The sequence below is a fragment of the Bos javanicus genome, chromosome 5 (assembly GCF_032452875.1).
Source record: "Bos javanicus breed banteng chromosome 5, ARS-OSU_banteng_1.0, whole genome shotgun sequence".
Taxonomy (NCBI): domain Eukaryota; kingdom Metazoa; phylum Chordata; class Mammalia; order Artiodactyla; family Bovidae; genus Bos; species Bos javanicus.
The window spans coordinates 83,022,862-83,037,893 of record NC_083872.1 but is presented as its reverse complement, the minus strand read 5'-3'; the positions used below and the strand labels follow the sequence as shown (position 1 = coordinate 83,037,893).

General features: G+C 41.1%; 1 protein-coding gene across 3 annotated transcripts in view; it reads left to right on the top strand.

The window, feature by feature from the left end:
* Nucleotides 1–15,032, top strand: part of BMAL2 (basic helix-loop-helix ARNT like 2) — a 97,697-nt gene that overhangs the window by 43,532 nt on the left and 39,133 nt on the right. For all 3 annotated transcript variants that reach the window (XM_061417563.1, XM_061417561.1, XM_061417562.1), the window contains 3 exons: nt 6,839–6,996; nt 12,826–12,905; nt 14,633–14,725. In XM_061417563.1, the coding sequence (XP_061273547.1) occupies nt 6,839–6,996; nt 12,826–12,905; nt 14,633–14,725 (331 nt within the window). The remainder of the gene's footprint in view (nt 1–6,838; nt 6,997–12,825; nt 12,906–14,632; nt 14,726–15,032) is intronic.

Genomic DNA, 15,032 nt, shown 5'->3' with positions numbered 1-15,032 from the left:
CATTTAGAATTTTCTGCTAAGGCATATATTAATGTGAAAATTAATATGATTGGCAAGTAATCAGTTTCCAGTTTTCAAAATTATTTCTTATTGTCTAGATGAATTTTCAGACAAAATTAAAGGTCTTATAGTTTTAATAACTTTTCAGTCTCTGTAATAGAGCTATTACAACATTTTTGGCTAAGCCATCCATTGTTTTAAAAATTGCTATTTTATTTAATGTTATTTCTATGAATGCACTCCTTTTCAAGATTGGCATGGCATGATTTCTAAACAGAGCAGCAATTATTATTCACTGTTGCTTCACATAGTTATTGTTACCTGATGGAGATGAGGTACCTGTCAGCTTTGGTACAAGAGCAGCTCACCCAGACAATACTAATCATTTCAGTTAGGAGCTCAGGTAGCATGTATAACTAAAGACTTAATAGGAATTAGGATGATTGAACTTAATCTCACATTTATTTCTCAAGAATTACTGAAGATCTGTTTCTTGTAGTTTGATACTTTATCTTGCTTTTTTGAAGAATGGAAGATGGTGAACAACAAGTAAAAATTAAGTCCTTCAGGTACAATGAACCATTGAGAGGGTGTGTGGTGGGTGGGGAAGGTCACATATGCAGACCATCACCTGAAGCAAACAGTGATGTCAAGATAGAATAGATTCATGAATATTAGGTTTTTCTCATCTGTTCTGCTCCGAGATGTAGTGATCATCATATACCTTATACCTTTTTTCTCTATCTACTTGGATAACATTTTGGCTTATGTGTCTTTAAATTTTTCTTAGAATAGCTATTTATTAAAAACAACTATTATTTCCTTGAAGTACTAGAGAAAACCTAATTCATCCAATAGCAAATTAGAATTACTTACAAGGAGCTTCTGATTATTAGGATTCCATCATCATAAATTCTGTCAATTGTTTCATCATATTCTTTCAACATCAACAAATATTTTTCTACCTCTGGCAACATGGCCAGATCTCAGTTTTGCTTTTTCTCCATTTATTCTTTTTTTTTTTTTTAAATAAGACTTTATGAAACACTGACATGGTTCAAAGTGACATGGTACAAAATCCTCCTAATCACAGGATTAGGAGCCAGAGCCCTGATAAATTATTAAGCAGAAAACTGTTCTCTGGGTAGATATACCTTTCTTTAATAAAATTCTCCAAGAAATCTTTTCAAGTGCACCCCCTTCAAGTAAAGTACCTTATTCAAAAACTGGCTATCTCACCTTCCTCTCTGTTTCCTGGCTCCCAGCACCACCATTCCTTATTTCCAACTGATGAAAACTGTTCTCATCAGTTCTCATCTCCCTCAAATCCTGGATCTAAGAGAAGACACTTCTGCTGTATGTTCCTGGAATCAGGCAGCTCTGTCTACTGCTACTGTCTGTGTTAACGGGTAATACTGTTAGAAAGAAGAGGTGAACATTCTTCACCTTAGAGGATAACTATTACATTTTTAAAACATAAATCTTTAATATAAAAATTGTTCTTGAATAGACCATAGTATCCCCTTTATTGATCACAACCTCACATGGTGAAGGTACTTGCATAACTCAATGAAACTATGGCCCATGTAGGGCCACCCAAGAGAATGGGTCATGGTGAAGAATTCTGATGAAACATGGTCCACTGGAGGAGGAAATGGCAACCCACTCCAGTATTCTTGCCTAGAGAACCCCATGAACAGTATGGAAAAGCAAAAAGATATGACACCAGAAGATGAGCCCCACGGGTTGGTAGGTGTCCAGTACGCTACTGGGGAAGAGCAGAGAGCAATTACTAGTAGTTCCACAAAGAATAAAGCAAGTTGGGCCAAGTGGAAACGATGCTCAGTTGTGGATGTATCTGGTGATAAAAGTAAAGTCCGATGCTATAAATTACAATATTGCATAGGAATCTGGAATGTTAGGTCCATGAATCAAGGTAAATTGGATGTGGTCAAGCAGGAGATAGCAAGATTGAATGAACACTGACATCTTAGGAAACAGTGAACTAAAAAGCATGAGAATTTAATTCAGATGACCCTTATATACATAAGGGTGGATTTAATTCAGACAACCCTTATATATACTACTATGGGGAAGAATCATTTAGAAGAAATGGAGTGGCCCTCATTGTCAACAAAAGTGTCTGAAATGCAATATCTGGATGCAAGCTCAGAAACTACAGAATGATCTCAGTTCATTTCTAAGCAAACCATTCACCATCACAGTAATCCAAGTCTATGCCCCAACAGGAGAGAAGAGAAGTGAAAGGCAAAGGAGAAACGGAAAGGTATACTCAACTGAATGCAGAGTTCCAGACAATAGCTAGGAGAGACAAAAAGGCCTTCTTAAATGAACAATGCAAAGAAATAAGAGGAAAACAACAGAATGGAAAGACTAGCGATCTCTTTAAGAAAACTGGAGCTGTCAAGGGACCATTTCATGCAAGGATGGACATGATAAAGGACAGAAACAGTAAGGACCTAACTTGAGAGTCCCTTGGACTCTAAGGAGAGCAAACCAGTCAATCCTAAAGGAAATCCACCCTGATTATTCATTGGAAGGACTGATGCTGAAACTCCAGTACTTTGGCTACTTGATGGGAAGATCTGATTCACTGGGGAAAAAAAAAAAAAAAAACCCTGATGCTGGGAAAGATTGAAGGCAGGAGAAGATGGGGGTGACAGAGGGTGAGATGATTAGATAGCATCACTGACTCAATGGACATGAATTTGAACAAACTCTGGGAGATAGTGGAGGACAGATGAGCCTGATGTACTATAGTCTCTCACTTAAGTCTCTAAGTCTCTTGCGATCCCGAGGACTGTAGCTTGCCAGACTCCTCTGTTCATGGATTCTCCAGGCAAGAATACTGGAGTGGTTTGCCATTTCCTTCTCTAGGAGATCTTCCCGACCCAGGAATCTCCTGCATTGTAGGCAGATTCTTTACCAACTGAGCTATGAGGGAAAACCATGCTATAGACTATGGGGTTGCAAAGAGTTGGACACAACTTAGTGACTAACAACAGCAGACCATAGTACAAGTGAAAGTGAAAGTCATTCAGTCGTGTCCGACTCTTTGCGAACCCGTGGACTGTAGCCTGCCAGGCATCTCCATCCATGGGATTTTCCAGGCAGGAATGCTGGAGTGGGTAGCCTTCCCCTTCTCCAGTGGATCTTCCCAACCCAGGAATGGAACCAGAGTCTCCTGCATTGCAGGCGGATTCTTTACCAACTGAGCGATCAGGGGAGCCCTATATGTTTCACAGATGATAAAATGTTGGGGTGGGTGTATATCTTTGATTTCAAGAATTAGGTTATTCTACTTTTGATACTTTACTGTGAACATTTGTCTGTTTCTCCTACAACACAGGTATCATGGCAACTCCAGAGTTTCTATATAAGAAAAGTTTGGGGAAGTCACTCTAATGGGAAAGGGGAAAAATAAGAGATTTGTCCTGATCTATTTTTAGAGACTTTAGATGAAGGAGTGAAAGGAAGGGGAGAAGCACTGATGGAGCTGACAACCCCCCACCCTCCTCAAAAAGACCATTCTTTGGCTAATGCCTGGAACAAAGTACATGCTTTGGGGTGAACAGGATGGCATTTGAAGTAGTAGTTATCCATTCACATATGCATTCACGTATGCTAAGTACATCTATTTATGTACAGGTGAATGAATGCATGCATGAGCCAACTTTATTTTTAAAGCTGCAGAACCCTTTGCTTAATGAATTCTTACAGCAGCTCTATCATACCCCCACCCCCACTCCAGGAGTCCTTCATTTCTGCTTTCCTCCACATGACTCCCAAGACCCCTTCCAAAGTTTCAGACTTTGGGGAGCACAGTCTGAGAATCAATTTGCTTGCTCATAGTTATCTACATTTAATTTGAATGCAGCTTCCCTGGTGGCTCAGAGGGTAAAGCATCTGCCTGCAATGTGGGAGACCCGGGTTCAATCCCTGGGTTGGGAAGATCCCCAGGAAAAGGAAATGGCAACCCACTCTGGTACTCTTGCCTGGAAAATCCCATGGACGGAGAAGCCTGGTAGGACACAAGTGAGCAACTTCATTTTCACTTTCCCTTTAATTTGAATGCCATCCTGTTCATCCCAAAGCATGTCCTTTGTTCCAGGCATTGGACAAAGGTGAATGGTTTTTTGGGGGGCAGTGCACAAGGAGGTTGTTAGCTCAATCAGTGCTTCTCCCCTTCCTCCCACTCCTTCATTTAAAGTCTCTAAAAATAGATAAGGACAAATCTCCTATTTTTCCCCTTTCCCATTAGATTGACTTCCCCCAAACTTTTCTTATGTAGAAATTCTGGAATTGCCACGATCTGTGTGTTGTAGGAGAAACAGACAAATATTCACAGTAAAATGTCAAAAGTAGAATAACCTAATTCTTGAAATCAAAGATATACACCCACCCCTCACATCTTATCACCTGTGAAACATGTCTTATCATCGTTATCTTCCTGTTTATTGAGAGCATTTTTCCGTCTTTGTGATGCAGTAGATAATGGTGCATCTTACAGCTGATGGTGTCTTAGACTTGATGAAATGTGGTAGTGGTATATTTGATGAAACAAAGTACTGAGGTGGCTTTGAGAGGGATGTTAAAGAGAGCTTCCCAGAGAAATAAGTCACCTGGGTTTTGAAGAGGGACTAGGATTTTTTTCCAGGAATATAGGGAGGAAGGACATTCTAATCCTAGAAGAGTGCAAGACATAGAGGACATGGGAGCTGACTTCATGTGTTGGAGGATAGAAAGTTATCTGGCACTGCTGCTCTACAACACCCAGACCTGTAGGGCGAAGGAATGGAGAGGTGAAACCAGAGATGAAGGCATGAGCCAGGTCATGAGAACACTGGGATGTCATTAGGGAGTCTGGACTTTCCTCTTTGGCAGTGAAAATGCATGCTAGCATCCCTTATGCAATGGGATTAGATGATTTTATTTTAAAACAATAATTCTGGAAGTCATAGGTAGGATAGAGTAGATAAGGAAGATACTTGAAGAAGCAGTAATATCAATTCAAAGGCTTTTAGGGGTTGTGCAATGAGTATCATGGAGCTTCCCAAGTGGCACAGTTGTAAATAATCCATCTGCCAGTGCAGAAGACATGGGTTTGATCCCTGGGTCAGGAAGATCCCCTGGATAAGGAAATGGCTACCCATTTCCGTATTCTTGCCTGGAGAATTCCATGAACAGAGGAGCCTGGCAGGCTACAGTCCATGGGGTCACGAAGACTTGGACACAACTGAATGACTAACACTAAGACAGTAACAGGTGGATGGAGAGAAGCAAAAGACACCTTTAAGAAATCATTTTAAAACAAGAATTTATAGGAGTTTGTGATTATCTGGTTCTTCCAGGTGAAGAAGGATAAAAGGTCTAGCATGAGTCCAGTGGTGTCACCAATCAAGATAAGCCCTATAAAAGGAAAAGGAGTAATCAGGGTTGGCAGAGGAAGAATTAAAATGAGGCCAGTTGCAAAGAACGCATTCAGTTTGGGATTTGTTGAGTTTTAGGGTGCTTTGAATCACTGATATGCATCCTTCTAGTTCTGAAGGTCTGGAATTGGATGAGGTATGAATGAGATAGGGATTAAATGGTTAAGTAGCTTATGAGTTGCTGTAAAGCCTTCTGAGAGAATGGGATCTCTCAGGGTGAAGCTATAGGGGGAAGAACGAGTAGTGCCAAGTAAGGGATCTCAGGGTACCAGTACTGAAGGACAGAGGAAGAGCTGAGGCGGGAGGATGGAGGAGCAGAAGCCAACGAAGACTGAAAAATGCCATCAGTGTCCAGTGTAAGGCAGGGAACAGCTGGGGTTGCATAAGATGCGGATGACTTCTGCTAGAGTAGTTTTAGTGGAGTGGGGGCTGTGGGAGGTTGCTTTAATAGATGGAGAGACGCCTGGGAAGTGGAAGGTTGAGTGAGATGACAGCCTCAGGAAGCTGGCCAAGGAGGGAAGAGGGAAGGGGGAAAAAATCTCTAGATTTAGGGAAAAAAAATTTTTCCCCCTAAAGGGAAGAGATTTGAGCCCATTTATTGACCCGTAGAAGGAGTTGTGAAAGAGAATGAGCTCAAGATGCTGGTTACTGTTCAAGGGAAGACCAGAGAAGTTAGCTTTGAATAGAAGGCAACACATCTCTTTCTCAGGGGCTTCCTGGGTGGTGCAGTGGTAAAGAGTTTGCCTGCCAATGCAGGAGATGCAGGAGACTCGGGTTTGATCCTCCGGTTGGGAAGATCCCTGCAGAAGGCATGGCAACCCACTCTAGTATTCTTGCCTGGGAAATCCCATGGACAGAGGAGCCCAGCAGGCTACAGTCCATGGGGGCACAAAGAGTTAGGCATAACTGTGCACACACGCATACACGCATATCTCTTCCTCTAAGAGGGAAGTGGAAAAAAGAAATCCACTTCACCTCTTATGTGCTAAGTCACTTCAGTCGTGTTCGATCCTATGTCCAACTTCAGTCATGCGACCCTGTGGGCCATAGCTTGCCAGGCTCCTCTGTCCTTGGGATTCTCCAGGCAAGAATACTAGGGTGGGAAATCTTATTACTTGCAGATTTCAGGGACTAAGATCAGAAGGGAAGGAGCAAGGGTAGTGCAGTGGGGGTAGGGGCAGGAGGTGGAGGCTGGTAAAAACAGTGTGAACAACGCCACTCCTGTCGCAGCCCGTCCTGCCTCATCCCTGAATGCCATCTGCAGGGTCAAAGTCAGGAGGACGAACAGCGGGAGCTTGCCGGCCCCACCCATGCTCCTGCTAGTGCCCCTGGGGTCCCTGAGTGTCTGCTGAATGTTAAATATAACAGAGGCGCTTTCTCCTTCTTAGAGAAGCTCATAGCCAAACTGAAAAGCGGAGGAGAGATAAAATGAACAACCTGATTGGAAAACTGTCTACGATGATCCCTCAGTGCAGTCCCATGGCCCGGAAACTGGACAAACTGACAGTTTTAAGACTGGCTGTTCAACACTTGAGATCTTTAAAAGGTGAGTTGGAAGACGGCCTCCACACTCGGGTTTGTAAAGTCTCCCCTGTAATTGAGGTCCCTGGTTTGTTGTTTTAGGCTACTGAGATTTTATACAAATGTGTCTTTCAGCTTCATGGATATTCAGTTTGATGCTCATCCATATTCCATAGGTGGAGAAAATACTAACTTGGATGTCAGAAAAGTTGGTTTCACTGAACTCTTCATCTTAGGTTTACTCTGTGAACTTGAGAAGTCTTTACATTTTTACTTGTCTTCCCAGGTATAATATTAAGGTGATGATACTTGTCATGCATACCTAGTTTAGAAGTTCTGAAATAATTAGTTATAATAATTTAAAGTTATTGTCAGATTTCCATTATTAGAAAAGAAAAACTCTTTAAACTCATCAATTTCTCTTAAAACTTCATTCAGACTTGTAAGTAGTACCTGAAAATGCATCATGCCTTACTATTAGTGTCTCCACTTACTAATATAGTCTCACATAAACCAAGATAGTCTTACATATTGGGTGAAGGAGGTCCTCAGCTGATGAGGATTGAGGTATGCATGATCATTTCTGACTTCGAACTCAAAAAAATAATTTTATTTACTTATTTGTGTACTTTTGGCCATGCTGGGTCTTTGTTGCTGTGTGGGCTTTTCTCTAGCTGTGGTGAGCAGGTTTCTCACTGAGGAGGCTTCTCTTTTTGAGGGCACGAGGCTTGCGGTAGCTACGGCACATGGGCTCTGTAGTTGTGGCTCCCAGGCTCTAGAGCACAGGCTCAACAGTTGTGGTGCACGGGCTTGGCAGCTCTGTGGCATGGGGGATCTTCCTGGGTCAGGGATCGAACTCATGTCTCCTGCATTGGCAGGTGGATTACCACTGAGCCAGGGAAGCCCTGAACTTGAATTTTAGATCAAAGTGTAATAAACATTCTGTGTACATGTGTAGTTAAAATCACATCTGGTTTGGGAACAAACCCGGTCCAACTTGAGGGACAGAACGATGGAAATAGACTGGGGTTTTAGATGCAAGAATATTGGTGACATGAATTCATTTTGATACAGTCTGAAGACCTGGGCGGTGAGTTTTCTGCAGACTGTAGAGGAGACTCTGAAGGCTCAGTTTTGTAAAGATCTGAAAGATTATAGTGAAATCTTGCTCAAAAAGTATTAAAAAGGAATAAGCAAAGGAAAGGCAACAGTCTTATTTAGATTCTGTCCTGAACTGCATGCCAGGAAAAGGACAGTCTGTTTCAGGGAGAAGGAAGTTCTGTGGCCAAAACACAGATTTTGAAAGTTGACTTAAAGTGGCTTAGAGGAGAGTGATGTTACCTGGATTCCACGTGCAAACTGGAGCCCAGACCAAGAGGATCTTACTTCATAATGAACCAAAAAATCCTGACAGATCTACTCAGATTGGAGGAGGAAGGGACATCTACAAATTAGGAAGTAAAACTAGAGACAGCTATTACAGGGCTATTTAATAGTAGTTTGTGCAAGTTGTGCCTTAAAGCGCCTTCCTTAAATCTCTGCAGATGGTAAAAAACTGGCTTGTGCACTCCCACCGAGCACGAGTAGATCTGGAGAGCAGGCTGTGGGGAAAGCAAGTACAGCTCTCGATCCCTTCAGTACAGAATGCACAGCAGGCCTGGGGTTGGGGGACTGCCTGGCAGGCCTCCTTCTGGGAGCACAATTGGTGGTCTTTTGTTCATAACAGCCCATTGTGAAAGAAGATTCTCTTTTATTCACAACTAGGCCTTGCATAAGTTGTGTGAATATTTCTCTTAAATCTGTTAGCAATGAACATTAGCAGGTTCAACTGAGGTCATTTGATTGCAACCCTAAAATTATCCAACAGTTTTCACATTCACAGCGTTCTGAGGGAGGAGGACCTGATGGAATATCTATGAATCAGCAACCTAATTCAATACGTATGCACTGAGCATCAGCTGAGTTCTTGTTCTGTGCTGGGGTTAGGCAAATGAAGGAGGCAAGGTCTCTGTGCTGGGGGCGGGGGGTGCGTGGTGGATAAGGAATAGACCCAGGGAGAGATTATTAACACCCAGTGTGATTAATGATACGTGGAAGTATGCATGGGATGTGCTGCAGGGCAAGCTCAGTAAGGAGGAAACCCTGTCTAAATCCAGATGGGGTTCTTTGGAACATAGCATAGATTTCACCACTGGTCCTTGTAAACTGAAATGAGATGGTCTTATCCTCATCAGACCTTAGTGCTACCCATGGATGAGATGACATAGAGCAGCTGGGGCTTCATTCCAGTGCTCTGGCCAGAGGGACCCCAATTCCATCCCCAAAATGCCTAGATGCCATGAGAGGGTTGCATGTGGATGGTCTACAGATAATTACTCTGAAGACAGAGGATGTGAAATGATTTTTTTTTCTCTACATTCTACAGCAGTGCATCTCAAATTATCTGGGGAATGGGCAAGTATTCCCTTTCCCTATCCATTTTAAAATACAGCACAATTAATTAAGGGGAAAATGCTCATAGACTGGTATGTCCCAGCAGTTCTACATTTCCATGTGTGTGTATGTTAGTCTCTCAGCCATGTTGGACTCTTTGCAACCCCATGGACTGTAGCCTACCAGGCTCCATGGAATTCTTCAGGCAAGAATACTGGAGTGGGTAGCCTTTCCTTTCCCTGAGGCAGGTCCTCAGGGACGTCCTTGAGCACAGTGTTTCTTAATGGTGGAGGTGGTGGTCCGAGGATGAAGAAGAAGAGTTGTTATTGTCATATTGATCCTTATTTATCCTTATCATGATAATGATCATTGTCATTATTACTGTCATATTGTCATTTTCAATGATGATGAAGAACACAATAAAATAAAATGACAAATGACGATGAAGAACACAATAAAATAAAATGACAATAAATGACAATGAAGAACTTAGTAAAAGTAAGTCATCATGTTCTGCATTTGTTTTTGCCACTAGAATCTGAGAATCAAATTTGTCGCTGCCCGATGGCAGGAGTACAGAATCACACACCATACATTGTTAGTTCACCATACATTGTTAGTTCACTTCACCCTAACTTCAGCTCTACACTGACTGCCGTCTTTGCCTCACTGTCATGTCCTCACGTCCTCACTCATCTATTTAGCCAGGGCTCACCCACTCTGGCCGACTGACACTGACCAGGTTACCTCAGCACAATTCTGCCAACCTGGCTTCAAGCCAGCCTGCAAGTGTCACTGCCTCGCTCACACTGATTTATTCCTGTGCCAGCAGAGCACTCAGGTCTGCATCTTTAGCCTTTGCTCAGTTCCCTCCTACAAGTCTCCTGGGGACTGATAACAATAATAATAATAACAAGAAGTCATGTGGGGAGATTCTTTGAGGGCTACCTAGAAGGTAGATTCCAAAAGAGCTTTCTTTTGCTTATGTCAGGCCTTGTAAGGATGCTGCCAATCTGAGAAGAATTTACCAAATCATTCCATGAGGATTTTTTATTTTCTGGTTTTGTTCTTTCCCCACCACTTAGGTAATTGGTGTTGATGATTTAGTGGCTAAGTTGTGTCCAACTCTTTGCAACCTCATGGACTATAGCCCGCCAGGCTCCTCAGTTCATGGGTTTCCCAGGCAAGAATATTGGAGTGGGTTGCCATTTCCTTCTCCAGGGGGATCTTGCCAACCCAGGGCTCAAACCTGCTTCTCCTGCATTACAGGCACTTTCTTACCATCTGAGCTACCAGGGAAGCTCCAGGTAATTGGTGAGTTTGGGCTGTAAATTCATCCAAAGGCCAGTTAATGGTTAGCCTGTATCAGAGTGTTACCCCCATCTTTTTTTTTTTTTTTTTGCAAAAACATCTTTCTTTGAAGTCCCTAGGAGGGGTTGCTGTTTAGGGAAACTGGGAAGCATAAGGAAGGGAAATTTGATTTACTTTTGAATCACCCTTGCTTAGAGTTACCTGGGCTGGGTGAACAGTCCTCTGCGCCCCCTTGTGGCCATGGAGGGCTTTCCCTGTAAGACTTGGTGGATGTCCTCAAGACAAACATATTACTTTTAGTTCTTCCTTTACTTCTCTCAGGTCAAACTTTTACCTAGGTTTGACCTGATCATCGCGCTGGATGTAGCACAAGCTGGAATCAAGATTGCTGGGAGAAATATCAATAACCTCAGATATACAGATGACACCACCCTTATGGCAGAAAATGAAGAGGAACTGAAGAGCCTCTTGATGAAAGTGAAAGAGGAGAGTGAGAAAACTGGCTTAAAACTCAACATTCAATAAACTAAGATCATGGCATCCAGTCCCATCACTTCATGGCAAATAGATGGGGAAACAATAGAAACCGTGAGACTTTATTTTTTTGGGCTCCAAAATCACTGCAGATGGTGACTGCAGCCATGAAATTAAAAGGCTCTTGCTCCTTGCTCTATGACAAACCTAGACAGCATTTTAAAAAGCAGAGACATTACTTGGCCAACAAAGGTCTGTCTAGTCAAAGCTATGGTTTTTCCAGCTACTGGAAAAAAAGATTATAAAGAAAGATTATAAGAAAATTATAAAAGATTATAAAGAAAGTTGAGTGCCATAGAATTGATGTTTTTGAACTGTGGTGTTGGAGAAGACTCTTGAGAGTCCCTTGGACTATAAGGAGATCAAACCAGTCGATCCTAAAGGAAATCAGTCCTGAATATTCATTGGAAAGACTGATGTTGAAGCTGAAACTCCAATACTTTGCCCACCAGATGCGAAGAACTGACTCATTGGAAAAGACCCTGATGCTGGGAAAGACTGAAGGTGGGAAGAGAAGGGGATGACAGAGGATGAGATGGTTGGATGGCATCAGCGACTCGATGGACATGAGTTTGAGCAAGTTCTGGGAGTTGGTGATGGACAGGGAAGCCTGGTGTGCTGCAGTCTCTGGGGTCGCAAAGAGTCAGACACTACTGAGCAACTGAACTTAACTGAACTGATCTGATCATTCCTTACCCTTTTCCAAGCTCTTCTGGTTGCTTTTGAGACTTTCCTTTCAACATGATGAACTCTGTGAAAGGGCTTGAAATGAATGATTTCATTTATACTTCATACATTTTATATACTGTCAGAAGTCTCCATATGGTCTTTAAAGGTTCATATAGAAAATCCTATGAATCCATAAAATTTGCTTTGAATTCAATAATCTTCCTATTCAGGATAATTCATATGATCAGGTGGTTTTTTTTTTTTTTTGAAAGGAGTATTTTGTATTACTTATTTGACTACCTCTGGTCTTAGTTGTGGCATGCGGGATCTTTGTTACCTCATGTGCACTCTTTTGGTATTGTGCTTGGACTCGCTAGTTGTGGCACACAGACTCCAAGCATTCAGGCTTCAGTAGTTGCAGCACATAAGTGGGCTTAGTTGCTCCAAGGCATATGGGATCTTAGTTCCCCAACCAGGAACTGAACCCACATCTTCTGCATTGCAAGGCAGATTCCCTTAACCACTAGATCACCATATGATCAGTTTTAGGAAGCTAAGAGATTATAAAATAACTAGAGTCTTGAATATTGTTGTGTGTTATTATAATGTTATAGATAATATATTGCATTTTTATCTCTTTTCAATATACAGCTTTTACTATCTGTACATTTGTGTATAAAGGAATAAGTAGCTCTAAGAACTTATCCGAAAGCAGGAAATTGTAATCGAGTATCAAAAAAGAAAGAGAATAATTATAGAAGAGATCTTAGACTATGCTAGAAAAGAAAATACCATCATCCTTGTCATTACCAATAGCAGCCCCAGAATTGCTAATATTCACTGAGCATCTACTATATTTCCATCTCTACTTGATTTTCAGTTAACTATATGACTTCTTTATTTTTAGGTATGACAAGTTGTTACCCAGGAAATAATTACAGACCTTCATTCATTCATGATAATGAGCTCAGACACTTAATTCTTAAGGTAAGTAAAGAGATATGCTTGTCTAAGTTGTATTGTCCTTTCATTTTTGTCTGAATAGGAGGAAGATTTTCTTCAGTTCACTTCCTATTGTAAATGTACAGGAATATATATTATGTCAAATTTCCTTTAAGATAAAAATTTAAGTTATCACAAGTAACCATTGTATCCGACTCTTTGCAACCTCCTGGACCATAGCCCGCCAGGCTCCTCTGTCCAAGGAGTTCTCCAGGCAAGAATACTGGAGTGGGTTGCCATTCCCTCCTCCAGGGAATCTTCCCAATGCAGGGATGGAACCCAGATCTCCCTCATTGCAGGCGGATTCTTTACCATCTGAGGCACCAGGGGAGCTCGTGTCTTGTTAGTTTGAGCTAATGAATGTAGAGGCAGAGGATGGGCATATTCCAAAGAGAGAGCATAGCTAGTCTTCAACGCTAAGCTCCTTATGCTTCCTGACATGCTCACCTCGCACACTGTAAGCTCTGTGCCCCTCTATTACCCCCTCCTTCAAAGCCATCTATCTTGTACTCAATTCCTTCAGGATCCTGTCCTCTGCAGAGCCAGCCACTGCTTACTGAATGAATTTTTAGTTAATGCTTTGCCATTTCTGTCATCATCATTTCAAATGCATCAGATTCATTGGTCTAGAGGTTTATTTGATGTGGAAAATATGAGCATGTCATTGGCTTATTCTGCCCCCAGGAGGCAATATGTGTCTTGATCTTGTGCTGTTACTACTAGGCTTTATGCCTTTGTATGACTAAACAGAAAGATTTTATTTACATTTGTCCTTGAATTTTTTTAAGAGCCCCTTTTTTATCTGAACAGCTGAATTCAAATATAGTATTCCTGATGCTTCCTTTATCCCAGTCTGCACAGTCCTTCCATCTCAACACATCCACAGGCAACTGTTATGGATGTGTTTTGATATGTTTACAGAGTTTCTATATGAGTATAGAACTTGACACAGGTAATTTTTATATTATGAAATATTTCAATTTCATATTGCATGCCTGGACTTTCCAGATGAAAAACATTAGTTTCGACTGGAGTTCAACTTGATGTTATCAATCTTTTTATATAATGAGAAAATTTCTTAAAATTAACTTTACTAGCTCTTACGACCACTCTTTAGTTTTATTGCTACAGTAATGTTCTCAAAATCTGAATGTATATGTATGAGAGAGACAGAAGATCTTTTATTTTTTGTTTAACTCCTTTTTTTGAGATTATTTACATACCATATGGTTTTTAGTATATTCACAGTTATGCAATCATAATCACAATGCAACTCTTTTATCATTTTTAAAGAAAAATTTTAAATATTTATTTATTTGGCTGCACCGGGTCTTAGCTGTGGTACATGTAATCTTTAGTTGAGGCGTGAAAAGTCTTACTTGTGGCATGTGGGATCTAGTTCCCAGACTAGGGATCAAACCTGGGCCCTCTGCATTGGAAGCATGGACTCTTAGCCACTGGACCACCAGGAAACTCCCACAATGCAATTTTAGAACATTATCATCACCTTCAAAAGAAACTCTACCCATTAACAATCCAATTAACTTGGTTTTGAATTGTTTACAATGCTCATTAGAATTTAAACTGTGGATAGGTTAATACATCAAGAAGAGCAAAATAAATCTAATGTCTATACCTACATAAATCAGTGAACCACGTTTCCCTCAAGATCTTTTAACGTATTCACCTTGTATTATATTTTTAAATCCTAGACTGCAGAAGGCTTCCTATTTGTGGTTGGATGTGAAAGAGGAAAAATTCTCTTCGTTTCTAAATCGGTCTCCAGAATACTTAATTATGATCAGGTATCCAAAACTGAAGATATTTCTTATTATGTTTATTTTTTTTAAATAACACATATATTGAAGCTTCTTAACTCTTTCTTCCCCCTGGGTTGTGGGATTGGGTTCTGCTGAGTTAGAATTTCAAGAGAGATGGGAAGATATGTGGAAAAAGTATGAATTTTTGTTACTGGCAGGAGTGTTTACTTCCTTAAGCAAGTTATTTCATTTTCTTGAACCTCAGCTTCCTCCTATGTAAAAAATGGAAATCATGATTATACCTGTTTTTCAGGATATAAACACATTAAATAAGATATCGTATTTGAGTGTT